Source organism: Podarcis bocagei (assembly GCF_964188305.1).
Source record: "Podarcis bocagei genome assembly, chromosome: 18".
NCBI lineage: Eukaryota > Metazoa > Chordata > Lepidosauria > Squamata > Lacertidae > Podarcis > Podarcis bocagei.
In genome coordinates this window covers 460,917-477,182 of record NC_138144.1, presented here as the reverse complement: position 1 = coordinate 477,182, position 16,266 = coordinate 460,917, and the positions used below count along the sequence as shown (strand labels likewise).

Here is a 16,266-nt window from a genome sequence, read left to right as displayed (position 1 = left end):
GGGTCCCCCCTTCAGCCAGTGGGGAGTTCCAGAGGGTCTGCAGCCTCTTCCTGGGGGGGGGGGGCGGATTCCTTGGCTGCGATTCCTTCCTGCTCAAGTCGCAGCAACCAGGCAAAAGGCAATATATATCTATATTTATTCATTTATTTATGCACGGGCCACCTCTCGCACTCAAGGGGGCGTACACATAGTAAACAAATAAATATTCAAAACACAGAGCAATTTTTCCCCCGGGGGGGGGCAGCGGCGTCAGAGGGAAATGTTTGCGCTTTTAGGGGACCTTTCTCCCCCTGAACCCCAGGTGGCGAGTCGCCTGTCCTCGGCCACATGTGGACTGTGCCTGCTCCTCCCACCCCCGTGAAAGGCAGAGAGGGCCCGTTTAAATTGCCACTGGCCTCGTCCCCGAAGGGAGCCCCCCCAGGGAGAAATCTAATAGGCAAGCAGAGCACGGACATGGTGCAGAAAGAGGGCTTCCCTTTCAAGAAACGGAGAGAAAATGCGCAGTTATGACAAGAAACGGCCCCCGCCGTGATGGAAGGGCGGTCAGGAGCCTATTGCGACGGGGGGGGGTCGGGTCGCCCTTCCGACGCCCCCCGAGGACCGAGCGCAGAAGCCGCAACTTTTGGGAGAGCGCAGCTATGTGGGGAGGAGCAAAGAGCCCATCTTGCATCGCTGCGAGGCTGCAGCCCCCCCCCAAATGTTAAGATAAGCGACCTTTCAGGAGGTGAGTTTTTGCGGGAAGCAGGGGCAGAGAGTGGCAGGGTCCGTCCCGCAAAGATCCCTCGGTGGCGGAGAGGTTCGAAGCTGGAGCAAATAAAAAAATCTATTGGGGGGGGATTCCTGCAAAGGAAGCGGGTGAGCGTTTGGCGGCGAGGGGACCGTTGGGTCGGACGCAGAAGACGCTGGCCTGCGAGAAGCCAGATTTGGGGGGGAAACACAAGAGTCGTTTGCCACAAAGCCGGGCGCCCCTGCGAGGCTCCCGGCGGATTAAGGAAGGGACCCCTTTGCCCAAGACCAAGGGGCATGGCCGCAAAGTTTCTCTGTGCCCGCCGAGGCCTGTCTTCGGAGGAAGCGGGGTCCACCCTTTGAGCTGGCACCTCTGTTGGCAAACTCGGCTCTCTCTTGCCTCACTGGGGAAGGTGCTTAAAAAACGACAGCGGTGCCCCAGAGAGAGAGCAAGGCGGGTGAAATTGGGGCATCCGTGTGCAGCCGAACGACTGTCCGGAGAAAGACGCCTTCTCCCCCCAAAACGCTGCCGTTTCCTGGCCTCTGTCCTGGCAAGTGAGGCTGGGCAGCTGGCGCGCGTCAGAAGAAAATGACGTCTTCCTTGGCCAGATCGTCCGGAGTTGGCGGGAGGGCGTGGACGCTGTTGGGCTTGAAGAGGTTGGCGGCAGGGGGCAGGGGGTCCGGGTGGGCGCCCTCAGCAGGCGGCTCTGCGGGGAGAAGAGGGAGAGTGGGCCACGGGCGCATGGTGAGCTGGGCGGGGCCCCCCTCTCTTGCCCGCTGCCCGACTTACCTGGCAGGAAGGCCACGTTCTGGCTGTGTGGAAAGAGGGGGCTCATTGAGTTGCGGCTGCGGGAGGGAGGCTCCTCTTTGCCCGCCGACCGGGGAAGGAGCTGCCTCAGGTCGACCGACGCTGGAAGGAGAAATAATGATGATGATAATAATAATAATTTATTATTTATACCCCGCCCATCTGGCTGAGTTTCCCCAGCCACTCTGGGCGGCTCCCAATCAAATGTTAAAAACAATACAGCGTTACATATTAAAAACTTCCCTGAACAGGGCTGCCTTCAGATGTCTTTTGAAGATAGGATAGCTGCTTATTTCCTTCACATCTGAAGGGAGGGTGTTCCACAGGGCGGGCGCCACCACCGAGAAGGCCCTCTGCCTGGCTCCCTGTAATCTCACTTCTCACAGGGAGGGAACCGCCAGAAGGCCCTCGGCGCTGGATCTCAGTGTCCGGGCTGAACGATGGGGGTGGAGACGCTCCTTCAGGGATACTGGGCCGTTTAGGGCTTTAGAGGTCAACACCAACATTTTGAATTGTGCTCGGAAACGTCCTGGGAGCCAATGTAGGTTTTTCAGAACTGGTGTTATGTGGTCTTGACAGCTGCTCCCAGTCCCCAGTCTGGCTGCCGCATTCTGGATTAATTGCAGTTTCTGGGTCACCTTCCAAGGTAGCCCCACGTAGAGCGCATGTCAGTAGTCCAAGCGGGAGATAACCAGAGCATGCCCCACTCTGGCCAGACAGTCCGCGGGCAGGGAGGGTCTCAGCCTGCATATCAGGTGGAGCTGATAAACAGCTGCCCTGGACACAGAATAAACCTGCGCCTCCATGGACAGCTGTGCGTCCAAAATGACTCACAGAAAGGAGACCCTCAGAGAAAATTATGGTGGGTCCTTGGAGCATTGCAGGGGGCTGGGGCAAGAGAGGACCCCCCCCCCCGGAGTCCCTGCCAACGGGGACTCGGTTAACAGAAGCCAGGGGACACGCCTGCATTCTGGGACTGCAGAACGTCGGCAGGTTTTGTGGGGTTCCAATTAGGTTCTATAAAAAGGGTGTCTCTATGAGACCCATGCAGCAAAAAGCCATACAGTGGGACCTTGGTTCTCAAACGCTGAAAACCCGGAAGCAAGTGTTCCAGTTTGCGAACTTTTTTTGGAAGCCGAACCTGCTCCGTTTTGAGTGTTACGCTGAGGTCTGTCTGTTTCTGCTCTTTATTTTGTATTTGCGGCTCTTTTCGTTTTGTTTTTGTGATTGTGTGAACTTAGTTCAGCTACTGATTGCTTGATTGTGTGACTGCAGTGCAGTGGTACCTCTGGCTAAGAACTCAATTCGTTCCGGAGGTCCGTTCTTAACCTGAAACTGTTCTTAACCTGAAGCACCACTTTAGCTAATGGGGCCTCCCGCTGCTGCCACCGCCACGCGATTTCTGTTCTCATCCTGAAGCAAAGTTCTTAACCCGAGGTACTATTTCTGGGTTAGCGGAGTCTGTAACCTGAAGCGTATGTAACCTGAGGTACCACTGTACATTGTTTATTGCTTTCATTTTATGGATCAGTAGTCTCATTAGATCGTAAAATTGATGTTAAATTCTTGTTTTAGGGGTTGATTTTAAAAGTCTGGAACAGATTAATCCAATTTGCATGACTTCCTGTGGGAAAGCAGCGTGCCTTGGTTTTGGAACGCTTTGCTTTTGGAACCGGTTAAGTTTGAGAACCAAGGCACCACTGTAGTAGAACCCTCATTTTGCATCTTCATTCACCCTGCGTGCTTACCATGACGCATGTTTATCCTGGGGTGGCAACCTCCGCCCCCAGCGGCCCCTGCGCCACTCACCCGAGCTCTCCGTCCGGTGGGAGGCCTTGGCGGAGCCCTTGCCCGCCTTCTCCTTGCTGCCCTTGGTCAAGGCGGCCAGCTTGGTGGGGATCTGCTGCTGGACGGCTGCCGGCTTCTGGATCTGGTTGGTGGCGCTCAGAAGGTGCAGGGGCACCTCGGTCTTGAGGGCCAGCACCGGGCGGACCCCCTCCAGGGCGGGCGAGGCGGCGCTGTCTCGGCGGGCCAGCTCCCCCCGCTCCAGGTAGTCCGTTGCGGAGACGGCGCTCCCTCGCCCGCCCGGCTTGCTGCCCTCCAGGCCTTCTCCGTTGAAGCTGGCCGAGTGGCTCAAGGGGCCCTGCGGAAACAAGAAAAGGATGAGGCGGGGTCCTCCCATGCGGCGGTACCTCGGGTTAAGGACTTAATTCATTCCGGAGCTCTGTACTTAACCTGAAACTGTTCTTAGCCTGATGCCCCACTTTAGCTCATGGGGCCTCCTGCTGCCGCCAGAGCACAATTTCTGTTCTCATCCTGAAGCAAAGTTCTTAAACCAAGGTACTATTTCTGGGTTAATGGAGTCTGTAACCTGAAGCGTCTGTAACCCAAGGTAAAAGGTAAAGGGACCCCTGACCATTAGGTCCAGTCGTGGCCGACTCTGGGGTTGCGGCGCTCATCTTGATTTACTGGCCGAGGGAGCCGGCGTACAGCTTCCGGGTCATGTGGCCAGCAGGACTAAGCCACTTCTGGCGAACCAGAGCAGCGCACGGAAACGCCGTTTACCTTCCTGCTGGATTGGTACCTATTTATCTACTTGCACTGTGAGGTGCTTTCGAACTGCTAGGTTGGCAGGAGCAGGGACCGAGCAACGGGAGCTCACCCCGTCATCGCGGGGATTCAAACCACCAACCTTCCGATCAGCAAGTCCTAGGCTCTGGGGTTTAACCCACAGCGCCACCCGTGTCCCACTAACCCAAGGTACCACTGTATTATTATTCATGCCCCCCTGCCCAATTCCTCCGCATCCATCCGGTCTGCTGTGCTTTGTGCCCCGCCGTGGTCGGCAGCAGTCTCGCCCGCCCACCCGCCCAGCGCTCACCTGCCCTGCCTCCGGAGGCGAGAAGGCGCTGGCGCTCTGCTTCTTCAGCCTCCGCTGCTGCTCCAGCCGCTCCCTCTCCCTCTCGACGGCCCGCTGGGCCTCGCGCAGGCGCTCCAGGTCGTGCTGGTAGGCCTCTCGCTGGCGCTGCAACTCCTGGCGCTCCTGGCCCAGCCGCTCCTTCAGCTGGCGGGCCTCCTCCTCCCGCAGGCGCAGCCGGGCCTCCGCCGCCTCCGCCTCCCTCCTCTGCCGCTCCCGCTCCCGCTCCCAGCGCCGCTGCTCCGCCTTCAGCTGGCCCTGCAGCTTCTGGACGTGGGCCAGCTCCTCCCGCTGCTTCTCAAAGTTGCGCTGGCGCTCCTGCTCCAGCAGAAGGTTGCCCCGCGTCGACTGCAGGCGGAACTGGCGCTCCCGGTCCAGCAGGGCGCTCCGCTGGACCTCCAGGTAGCTGTCTTGCTGGGCCAGGACGGCCTGCCGGGGGGAGAAAGGGGTGAGTGAGTGTGTGAGAAAGAAAGAAATTTTCTGGCAAAGTGTGTTTAAGGAGATACAGTGGTACCTCGGTTTTTTAGCTTCTCGGAAGCCAAACATTTCGGCTTTCGAATCACAAAAACCCAGAAGCAATTGCTTCCATTTTCAAACGTGCCTCAGAAGTCAAACGGCTTCCGCTGAGGTTTTTCCCCTTCAATTTCCTCAATGGTTATCAGGCGGCACTTTGCAACTCAGTTTTCAAATGTTTTGGAAGCCGAACGGTCTCTCGGAATGGATTACGTTCGAAAACTGAGGTCTGACCGTGACAGAAATCACTGGGTCAAAGCGGACCGAGGCAGCGTTATTATCGACTGACGATGGGGCGGAAGGTTCGCAGGCTAAGAAGGACTGGCTCACAAATTCATTGACAGCGGCATGAATTATGTTAGCTAGGAAGGGGCAAGCAGAATAGAAAAATGGGAGAATGGTATAAAGAGGTGTGGAATATAGCTATTAATGATAAATTAACGTGTGCCGTTAAGGTAAGACGGGGAGTATGCAAGAGAAATGATTTCAAGGAGATAAGGATGGAGTTTGTAGAATTTGTGCTGTTAAAACGGAAATGGGTCAAACCATCGCAAGAGGTGTTGAACCGAGTAGAACAGAGAGGGTCCCATGAAGACAGAGGGAGGGGTCTGAGGCACAGAAAACAGTCAAGGGGGGGAGAAGGGGGTATCCTTCTCCGTGGGCTTCTAGCTGCGGGGCCTTGTTTCTCTCTGCTAAGTGTGCTCCCTGTGACCCCGTCTGTTGCCCTAAGTCTGGGGGGTGCAGAGGGAGAAATGGGGGTCACCTTACCTGGAGGCTCAGAAGCAGCTGGGAGAGAGCCTGTATCCTTTGGACAAGCTGAGGGAAGAAACAAAAGGCTGTCAAGCAGTGCTAGGCAATCCCTGAATTTTAACATCGCAATATATCACCAGCTAAAGATTGCAACACACAGTGGAACAAACGGCTCCTGAATGCCGTAAATCCAGAAGTGGGTGTTCCGGTTTGCGAACGTTTTTTGGAAGCCGAACGTCCGACGGGGCTGTCAGCTATTGTTTCCAGGGCGCCTGCACCCATCAGAAACTGCGCCTTGGTTTCCGAACCGTTTCAGGAGTCAAACGGATTCCCGGAACAGATAAAGTTTGAGAACCAAGGCACCACTGTACTGATAGATCACGATGTCTGAATCAAGGATGGAGCTATGGGGAGGCACGGTTTTTCCTGTATTGAGATTTTTTGCCAGCGACTGCTCTCGCAATTCGCTGCCCCCTGCAAAGCGGAGCCAGCAGAGTTAACAGGAATCGAGAGAAAACATGGCTGGCTTCCCGGTTCCCCCCGCATTGTGATTTTTGCACAGCACACAAACACCGCAATACACGATATATTGCCAGGTCAGAAATTACGAAACCGGTACCACGATATGGACTTCAAACTGGTTTGGGGAGATCTATCTTTCAAGGGGGAAATCTCCTTACTGGTTAAGGCCCCCCAGAGCTTCCCTCTCCCGTTTGAATACCTGCCTGCCCTTCGCCCAGACCGCTTTGCACATGCCCTTGCGCTAGGAAGCCCCAAGGGCAGGAGGGCAACGCCCAGGATCCTACCCGCGTGCTTACCTCCGACTCTGTTTCCAGGGAGCCGCTGGGACGTTCCTGCTTTACACTGTCACCCTGCAGAAAGAGAGGGGGGGCATTTTAATTTTTCGAAAAAACCCAGATTGTTTTAGACTTCGTTCCCAAACAGCGACCTCTTCCGGCCTCTGGTCCTCCCTGCTTCTGACTTGCCAAGGGTGCCTGCCCCCCCACCCCCTTACCAATCGCAGCCCTTCCTCTCCTCCGGCTGAAGGGGGGTCCTCCGGGTTGGCAGCGGGGGCTCGGCGGTCCCGCAGGCGCTGCTCCCCGCCGTAGACCTTCCTCTTGAAACTGCCCACTGGGGAAGAGAAGGCAGGTTGTGGGGTGAGAGTGGGAGCCCTGCTTCCAATGGTGAGGCAAGGGCGCTGTCAAATTAGCAGCACTGTTCAGAAACGGGTGGTTACTCTTCGTTGGCAAAAACACAATCTGCCCAGGAGCACCAGTCCTGATCTCATCTCTGGCAGCTCTCAAAATCAGTGGCCGAATCTGGAAATCCTTGCCTGCCCCCAGCTGCCTAAGTCCCCTTTCCTCTCTCCAGGGTTTTCCCCAAGCAATCAGAGACTACGCCTTCGGGCATCCAAGCTCTCCTCCGCCCCTTTCATGCCTCTCTTGGTTCTGGGAGACCAGCAGAGAGGGAGCTTGTCGCAGGAGGGGGAGACCCCTGTGACTTCATCTCTGCCTCTTGGCTTCCCTCCTCTCCTGCTTCCGCTTCTGCCGCCGATTCTGGACTGCTCTCTGCCACAGAAGCTCCCCGCTCACCAAACCCTGTTCCCTCTTCAGCTTCCCCCAACTCCTCTGCCCAGTCTTCTCCCTCTGACCACTCATCGTCGCCCCGTTCCCCAGGCTCCGAGCCATCTTCCCTTGGGGGTTCCCCAGCTGGTGCCCCCCCCACCATTCCTCTGCCTGTCCATGATAGCCGCCTAAGTTAGCCTCCTCTTTTGCTTTTTCCAAGCAATCCACGACTGTGCCTATGTGCAGACAATCTCTTCTCCACCCTTTAAATGCCTCTCCTAGTTCTGGGAGCCAGTCGTGATGTATGGAAGTGAGAGCTGGACCATAAAAAAGGCTGATCGCCAAAGAATGGATGCTTTTGAATTCTGGTGCTGGAGGAGACTCTTGAGAGTCCCATGGACTGCAAGAAGATCAAACCTCTCCATTCTGAAGGAAATCAGCCCTGAGTGCTCACTGGAAGGACAGATCCTGAAGCTGAGGCTCCAAGACTTTGGCCACCTCGTGAGAAGAGAAGACTCCCTGGAAAAGACCCTGATGTTGGGAAAGATGGAGGGCAAAAGGAGAAAGGGATGGCAGAGGGCGAGATGGTGGGACAATGTTCTCAAAGCTACCAGCATGAGTTTGACCAAACTGCGGGAGGCAGTGGAAGACAGGAGGGCCTGGCGTGCTCTGGTCCAGGGGGTCACCAAGAGGCGGACATGACTAAACAACAAAGTTCAGGGAGACGAGGGGAGAAGGGAGCTTGTCTTCATCTCTGCCTCTTGGCCCTCATCCACTCCTGCTTCCGTTTCTATTCTCGACTTCTCTCTGCCACAGAATTTCCCTGCTCACGAAGCCCTCTTGCCTCTTTTGCTTCCAACACCTCCTCCTTCCAGGCTTCTCCCTCCCACCCCCACTTCCTGGACTCTGGGCCTCTCTCCCCTGGGGGTTCCCTAGCTGGTTCCTCCCACCACCCCTCTGCCTCCACCTAGTCCATGACAATTAAGCCTTTCTCCCCCCCCCCATTTTACGGGGGCCACTTACTTTTGGCCAGACCGGCCGTGGCGCTGTCGTACCCCCCAAAGGTCTCTGCACGCCTCAGCAGGCTCGACCCGCCGGTGGTGTCCTCGGAGCGGGCGGGGGCCGCGGACCCCCCTAGCTGGGTGAAGATCAGGCTCTGAAGGCCTTCCACTGCAAACGCAAGAATTGGTTTCGGCGGGGAGGAGAGGAGGCCAGCGCCCAGCCGAGCCTTTGCCCACCAGGCGCTCCCCTGGGAGTCGCAGTCCCCAGCACCCGGGGCGTCTCGCGAGCGCGGCACCCACCTTCCGCCACTGCCTTCTTGAGGATGGCCTCCCCCTGGAGGCTCTCCGGGGAGTCCGCCCTGCCGATGAGCCGGGGCCGGGAGCCGGGCGCCGGGTCCTCGAAGCCGTTCATCTCTGCCATCTCTAGGTAGATCTGCTGCTTGTCGCTCAGACTCTGCAAGATCTGCTCGTCCTTTTGGCTCAGGCGGTCTAGAGGCGGGAGGGAGAGTTCAGGGCATCGCAGCACCCAGGGGTGGGGGCAGCCAAGCCAAGAACAACAGGAAAACAGAGAGCGTAGGGCCGCCTCCCCTTCCTGGGGAGACAGATTGGCAATTTCTCCTTCCTTGCAGCTCCTGAAGAGCTCGGACGTAGGAATCAGGCCAGGCCTCCCCCCCCCCCCGGCCGAAGGGTCATCTAGCCCAAGCCTTCCTACCTTGGAATTCCTTCAGCTTCGCTGCCCTCGCCTCGGCCTGCCTCCGCTCCTCTTCAGGGTCAGCAAGAAGCTCCTCCTCCTCATCAGGACAGCTGAGCAGAGAAGACAGAAGCGCCCCCAAAAAACTCTTTAGGACGGCTTTGTTTCCTAAGATCTGCATTGGCTCAAATCAAAGGGTTGGTGCTGGCCTTGAAAGCCCTAAACGGCCTCAAAGGCCCAGTAGACCCGGAGGAGTGTCTGCACCCCGGACACCGGGGTCCATCTCCCAAAGGTCTTCTGGCGGTACCCTCATTGCAAAAAGTGAGGCTACAGGGAACCAGGCCTTTTTGGTGGTGGCGCCCTCCCATCAGATGTCAAGGAAATAAACAACTATCTGGCTTTTAGAAGACATCTGAGGGCAGCCCTGTTCAGGGAAGTTGTCTGATGTTTTATTCTGTTTTTAGTCCTCTGTTGGGAGTCGTGCAGAGTGGCTGGGGAAACCCAGTCAGATGTGCGGGGTACAAATAGTAAGTTATTCATATCGCATTCCCAGCAGAAGTCAGGGCCAGGGAGCTCCCCCCCCCCCCCCGCTCACCTCTCTACCGCCCGGCGGATCTGTGCCATCCAGAAATTCCTCTCCTCCTTGGAGGCGGTGTGAATTTCGTACATCTCCGGCCCCTTGAGGGAGGCGCTGATCAGAAACATGGCCTTCTCTTCGTTGGCCACTTCCCGGACGATCAGCTTCTGCAGAGAGATCACCGGCGGCTTTGCGTCCTGCGGAGCAGTAACAGCAACAACGATAATGTTATTATTTATATCCTGCCCATCTGGCAAGAGCTGCGGTCTCCCATCATGACACAGGGCAGCAAAAGACTCTGGGAAAAACCCTGTAAAAACCTTTTGCAGGCAACCTCCGCAAGCCTCAAAACACCCTTTTACATACCTGCTGAAAATCCCTCTTTCTAAATTTTCAATGCCTAATGTTTTACAATTTTGTGAGTGTTGTAAGCTGCCCAGAGTGGCTGGGGAAACCCAGCCAGATGAGCGGTGTAGCAATAATAAAATTATTATTATTATTACTACTACTACTACTACTAGTATACTACTATTACTATTATTATTATTTCTGAAGTGTCCTTAGAAGAGGGAGCCCAGGAGACTCCTGTGCCCTGTATGGCACTTATATTATTTCATGTCACTCGTCTAAGGAATACATCAGACAGAAGAATACAAGAGAAAATGAAGAAATTAGAAATCAACGTACTACGGCACTGACAAAATAGGATTTGTATTTTGTACATACTGGGCTTGACGGTCAACGAGATGAGCTACACTTTAATATATTATGTCACCTTGTTGATTCTGACACTACGAGAAGCTACATCTAAATCTTGAGTAGTAAATAACTTTGCAATTGTTATCATACAGCCTATTACGTTCACGTGCTTGAGCAATTGGGATTTGCGTGATATAATAATAAATTTTATTTATACCCCGCCCTCCCCAGGCAAGGCTCAGGGTGGCTGCCACCAAACAGAAAAACAATTGATTGAAATACAGCTTAAAAAACAAGATTAAAATAAAGATTAAAATAAAACATTAAAACGCAGCCTCGTTTCAGTGCCTCCTCCTTCCCTCCCAAAATGGTAAGATAATCGGGTTAACCCGAGGTTTAGCTGGCGATACATATGGGGAAGCAGGTATCGCCCGGCCCCGGTGCCCAGCGGTGGGGTGGACCACGTACCACAGAGGCGAACGTGTACTTCTGGTCTTTCTCCTGCAGCAGCAACAGCACGTCGGTCAGCAGCACGGCCAGGATCTCTGCCAAAAAAGTCGACAGAAACGGGAGTGAGACCAAGACGCTTTAGCAGAGATTGGGCGAAATCTGTGGATGGTTTGAAAAATCGTCGCTCCCATACAAGTTCATTCAGCAGGGTCGACTTGAAATCAAACTGTCAAAATGTGCTTTACGGGGACACTAATTAATAATGGGGACACGGGTGGCGCTGTGGGTTAAACCACAGAGCCTAGGACTTGCCGATCAGAAGGTCAGCGGTTCGAATCCCCATGATGACGGGGTGAGCGCCAGTAAAGCGAGATGAGCGCCGCAACCCCAGAGTTGGCCACGACTGGACCTAATGGTCAGGGGTCCCTTTACCTTTACCTTAATAATGAAGAATATGCGGCGTTAGAAATAATGCATGAAACCGCAAAAGGGGCTGGATGGGAGTCAAAATGCTTTGTGTGTTTTTTCGAACACTGGATTTGTGTCATGTGTTTTAAAAAATTATTTAAAAAAATAAACGGGAGCTCACCCCATCCTTGCGGGGATTCGAACTGCCGACCTTCTGATTGGCAAGTCCTGGGCTCTGTGGTTTAACCCACAGCGCCACCCGCGTCCTGCTTGCCTGCAACTCCCGTCCTCTGTCCCAGCAGACTTTGGGGGGAAGCGGCAAGGACCCACCTTTGAGGCGCCCGGAGGCGGCCTTCCAGCACAGAACGCCATCCACCAGCAGCCGCCTCTGGAGCATGTCCTCCTTGCGGAAGACCAGGCCGTTCTTGAACTTCCCCGAAGACTTCACCTCCATCTTGGTCGCCATCTCGCGCAGGCGCTGCCCCTTCTCGTTCTCGTTGACCTTGGTGTCGACGGCCGTGATGACCTCCTTGATCAGCGCCAGCGCCCGCGTCAGGTCCTCGTACTCCTGGGTGCCGGCTGCGGGGAAGAAATCGGGGACGATGGAGGAATTCGCTCCTGTCCCTCCAGCCGTTCTAAGGGAGGCGGGGGCTCTGTCCATTCAGGGACTGCGAGAAGCTAAGGAGAGCTTCGCTGCAGGATTAGGCCATTGGGGGGGCCTTTCTGGGCTGGCATCCTGTCCTCAAAGTGGGCAAACAGAGCCCTCCACCCCCAGGGAAGCCCCTGAGCAGGACCTGAATGCAGCAGATGAGATGGAGAGGGGGATCTGTGCTTGGAAACCAAGGTGGATAAAAATCAATGGTTTTTAAAAAATCAGATTTTAAAAAAATTAAATCAGATTTTTATTTTTTTTTAATCCTGAGGCTGGAAAGGGTTCTCCCCACACCTCAAAGTTCAGTCGAGAGGGGGAAAGGGATAGAGCCATCGAGCCGGGAGGGACCTCTAAAGGTCCTCTATCCCACCCCACCCCCCGCGAGCCGCACCTTCCGTGTTCTGAATGATGCGTTCCACTAGGACGGGGTATTTCATGATGCGCTGCGTCACCAACAGGTTGCACTCCTGGACCCCGAGCCGCCGCACGATGGAAGAGTTGCTGATTCTCTAGAGGGCAAGGGAGACGAGAGATCTGGAGGGCTTCGCCTCGCGGGAAAGGCTTTGTGGCCCCCAACCTGCCCAATTCGGACCCCCAAATCTCGCTCTCCCGAGACTACCACTGAACGCAGGGGCTTGGTTATATACACACACAGAGTAGAACCTGGGATCTCGAACTTAATCTGTTCCGGGAGTCCATTCGACTCCCGGAACGGTTCGAGAACCAAGTTGCAGCTTCTGATTGGCAGCAGGAGCTTCCTGCAGCCAATCAGAAGCCGTGTTGGACGTTCGGCTTCCAAAAAACGTTCACAAACTGAAACACTCACTTCTGGGAGCCGATTTGTTTGGGAGCCAAGCCGTTTGGGAACCAAGGTACCCCTGTAATTTCCTTTTATTCTTTTATTTATAGGGTACTTTTTTTCTTCCAAGGTTCTCCTCCTCTCCCTCCCCTTTCCCATCCTCACAACAACCCTGGAAGGAGCTTCAGGGCCCAGTGGGGATTCGAACCCAGGTCTCCCAAGGTCATGATCTGTTCTTCACTGTTATGCCCCGCTGGCTGAAGGTCCCCGTCCCCCCAGCTCTCCTTTCCTGGCCCCCTTACCTTGATCAGGTTCTGGAACTTCTTGCTCTGTTGCAGGAGCTCTTTGTAGTGGGCGACCGCCTCTCCGTGGCTGCTGCAGAAGACGCCGTACTTCTCCTTGACCAGCTCGCCCGTCTCCCCCGAGAACTGGAAACCGGGGAGGCAGGGGAAAAAGGGGGGGGGGCGATTGCATCTCAGGACCGCAATACCTCTTGCCATATGAACCCACCCGGACCCTAAGATCATCTTCCGAGGCCCTCCTTCGTGTGCCTCCTCCTCGAGAGGCGCGGAGGGTGGCAACATGAGAGCGGGGCCTTCTCTGCAGTGGCTCCCCGTCTGTGGAATGCTCTCCCCAGGGAAGCTCACTATACATCTTTAAGCACCAGGCAAAAACGTTCCTTTTTAACCAGGCCTTTGAAAGTGGACGTTGAAAGGGGATGCGGGTGGCGCTGTGGGTTAAACCATAGAGCCTGGGGCTTGGTGATCAAAAGGTTGGCGGTTCGAATCCCCGCAATGACGGGGTGAGCTCCCATTGCTCGGTCCCTGATCCTGCCCACCTAGCAGTTCAAAAGCACATCAAAGTGCAAGTAGATAAATAGGTACCGCTCCAGCGGGAAGGTAAACGGCGTTTCCGTGTGCTGCTCTGGTTCGCCAGAAGCGGCTTAGTCCTGCTGGCCACATGACCCAGAAGCTGTACGCCGGCTCCCTCGGCCAATAAAGCGAGATGAGCGCCGCAACCCCAGAGTCGTCCGCGACTGGACCTAATGGTCAGGGGTCCCTTTACCTTTACCTTTGGTTGACATCCTACGCCCTTTTAAAATGTGTTTTTCATTTGGGGGTGGGCTATTGGGTTGTTGTTCTGCAAGTGGGGGTGAGGAAGAGAGGCCGCCCCCCAGACCCACCTGCTGCACCAGGAGGGCCCCGATCCGCTGGACGACGTAGTTCCTCTCGCTGCCTTCCTCCAGCGCCTCCTGCCGCAGCTCCTTCAGCTGGGAGAGGAAGGCTCCGTGCAACTCCAGCAGCTCGTCCGCGCAGGGGAAGAGGCGGAGGATGGTGGCCTGCCCAAACTGCAGCTCCTCCCGCATGGCTCGCGAGTAGACCTTCAGCATGATCTTCAGCGTCCGGACGTGGTGCATCTCCGTCTGCATCAGCTCTGGAGGGGGAAGAACATCAGCCCAGCTTGATTCCCGGCTTTACATCCCTCCCCACTCCCCACAAATTATGCATATTTACACCCCCACCACATGTGAACGTAGTTCCCGGTTTCCTGGCACACCCTCCAACATAACTCCGAATATCCTTTGTGTATTTGATTTAATCTGACTCCATCTCCAAGCTAACTTATAGTAATTTTCTTTTATTCTTATAGACGACAGTTTCCACGCACAATTCTCCCCTATTTCCTTTGACTATCTATCTGCCCTGTTGTCTCCTTTTCCGACACCTCTTTTAACTGATCTTCTTATTTCTACTAATATTTCATCAATTTCACCGGTTTCCCCCTTTTATAACTATATTAGGGTATAGGGACCCCTGACCATTAGGCCCAGTCGTGGCCGACTCTGGGGTTGCGGCGCTCATCTCGCTTTACTGGCTGAGGGAGCCGGCGTCCAGCTTCCGGGTCTCCGGGTCTCCGGGTCATGTGGCCAGCAGGACTAAGCTGCTTCTGGCGAACCAGAGCAGCGCACGGAAACGCCGTTTACCTTCCTGCCAGAGTGGTACCTATTTATCTACTTGCACTCTGATGTGCTTTCGAACTGCTAGGTTGGCAGGAGCAGGGACCGAGCAACGGGAGCTCACCCCGTCACGGGGATTCGAACCGCCGACCTTCTGATTGGCAAGTCCTAGGCTCTGTGGTTTAGGCCACCATGCCACGTGCGTCCCTATAGTAATTTTTTAGTTATTTTCTTTTTTAACTGTATTAGGCGGCTCCATTTGTGTGAATGGGGACCTGCCCTCCCAGCTAGCGTGGGAGTCCTGCCTGCTAGCTATCTCCCCATGTCTCTGTTGTTCCCCTTGCAGAATAATAATAATAATAATAATAATAATAATAATAATAATAACATATTATTTGTACCCCGCCCATCTGGCTGGGTTTTCCAGCCACCCTGGGCGGCTTCCAACAAAGACCAAAAATACACTAAAATGTCACACATTAAAAACTTCCCTGAACAGGGCTGCCGCACAGGCAGGCAGAGACAAAGCTGGGACTCCTCTCTGCCTCTGGCGCCACCTGGTGTCGGGCTCCCTGCTTTCCCCCCAACTGAGCGCAAGGGGCCCCGGCCAGAGCCACCACAGAGAAGGCCCCGCGGAGGCAATTCTGGGCTCCTCACCGTAGATGACGTCTTGCCTCTTGGCGACCTCCCTCTCCTGTTGTTTGGCATAGGCTGGCTCCACCGCGAGGCTCCACGACGGGGCCTCGAACTCCCGGGCGTCCGTCTCCAGCTCGTTCCGCAAGGAGGCATACTGAGCATCTGCAGGGAGGAAGAGGATGCTGCAGACAAAGTGCTCGACGGACGGTCTCTCCCCGCCATCCGACGCAGAGCCCTGAGCACGGAAAGGACTTTTCGCGGCTGGAAAGGAAACCCTGCAAATTCTGCCGCTCGCTTGTCTCTAGCTGTGGCTCCTGCGTTGCAGGGGGATGGACTAGATGATATTTAGGGGCCTCTTTCTGACTACACAATTCTGATTCTCCACACACAAACACACATGCTCTCTCTCGCACACAACATCCCCTGTCCCAGCGCACTGAGTGTCACCACAACCCCCGCCCCTACGGCACAGGATTCGGCCCCCACTTACCTTCCACAAAGACCGATTCCGCCGTGGAGGGGGCCACGGAGACGGCATCCTCGGAGGCCACTTTCGGCTTCAGGAAACCCGAATCCCCCTCGTCCATCTCTGCCCCCGTGAGCCTGAACAGGGGAAAAGGCAGAGCTGGTGTTAGGCGCTGCCACCCCCCTTGTCGGACCGCCTAGCCGGGCGTCACGCGGTATGGGGGGGCTCACACCTTTGGGAACGGGACAGCGGAGGTCACGAAAGAGGAGGAAGAAGGATTGGGCCATCGAGTCCAACCCCCTAAATTTTTGAGCCTAGGGGGCTCGGACCCACAACGCTGAGATGAAGAGTCACATGCTCCACTAACTGTAAGAACGGGGGGAGGTAGGGGGCTGCTTCAGTTTAAGAGCGGGGGGGGGGGGGGCAAAAGGAGTATCAAGGATCTAAAAACACCGAGTCTGGGGAGAACATGCAGTGCTGCGAAAAGCAAACAAGCGACAACTCTGAAAGGTGGTGAAACCACACGTCTCCCTCTGTCACTGGAGGCCTGAAGCAGGTCCAGAGCAAAATGACTTAAGAGGCGTTTGCTGGATCCGGCCAACGTCTACTCCAGCCTCCTGTTCTCACAGTGGCCAGCCAGAAGCCTCAGTG

The 16,266-nt window shown here is 55.4% G+C and overlaps 1 protein-coding gene and 1 long non-coding RNA gene across 3 annotated transcripts in view; one reads left to right on the top strand and one right to left on the bottom strand.

The window, feature by feature from the left end:
• LOC308577789 overlaps positions 1 to 16,266 on the top strand; it is a 166,552-nt gene that overhangs the window by 88,471 nt on the left and 61,815 nt on the right. The gene's annotated exons all lie outside the window — the stretch shown is intronic.
• The window catches only part of ARHGEF18 (Rho/Rac guanine nucleotide exchange factor 18), a 52,280-nt gene continuing 36,133 nt past the window's right edge, over positions 120 to 16,266 (bottom strand). For both annotated transcript variants that reach the window (XM_081177590.1, XM_081177589.1), the window contains exons 14-31: positions 15,640 to 15,752; positions 15,171 to 15,311; positions 13,740 to 13,990; positions 12,859 to 12,984; positions 12,149 to 12,266; positions 11,436 to 11,684; positions 10,716 to 10,792; positions 9,567 to 9,745; positions 8,993 to 9,084; positions 8,581 to 8,769; positions 8,303 to 8,449; positions 6,730 to 6,845; positions 6,533 to 6,586; positions 5,733 to 5,780; positions 4,416 to 4,880; positions 3,344 to 3,677; positions 1,517 to 1,636; positions 120 to 1,433 (exon numbers count right to left, since the gene is read on the bottom strand). In XM_081177590.1, the coding sequence (XP_081033716.1) occupies positions 1,306 to 1,433; positions 1,517 to 1,636; positions 3,344 to 3,677; positions 4,416 to 4,880; positions 5,733 to 5,780; positions 6,533 to 6,586; positions 6,730 to 6,845; positions 8,303 to 8,449; positions 8,581 to 8,769; positions 8,993 to 9,084; positions 9,567 to 9,745; positions 10,716 to 10,792; positions 11,436 to 11,684; positions 12,149 to 12,266; positions 12,859 to 12,984; positions 13,740 to 13,990; positions 15,171 to 15,311; positions 15,640 to 15,752 (2,947 nt within the window). In that variant the 3' untranslated portion in view covers positions 120 to 1,305. The remainder of the gene's footprint in view (positions 1,434 to 1,516; positions 1,637 to 3,343; positions 3,678 to 4,415; positions 4,881 to 5,732; positions 5,781 to 6,532; positions 6,587 to 6,729; positions 6,846 to 8,302; positions 8,450 to 8,580; positions 8,770 to 8,992; positions 9,085 to 9,566; positions 9,746 to 10,715; positions 10,793 to 11,435; positions 11,685 to 12,148; positions 12,267 to 12,858; positions 12,985 to 13,739; positions 13,991 to 15,170; positions 15,312 to 15,639; positions 15,753 to 16,266) is intronic.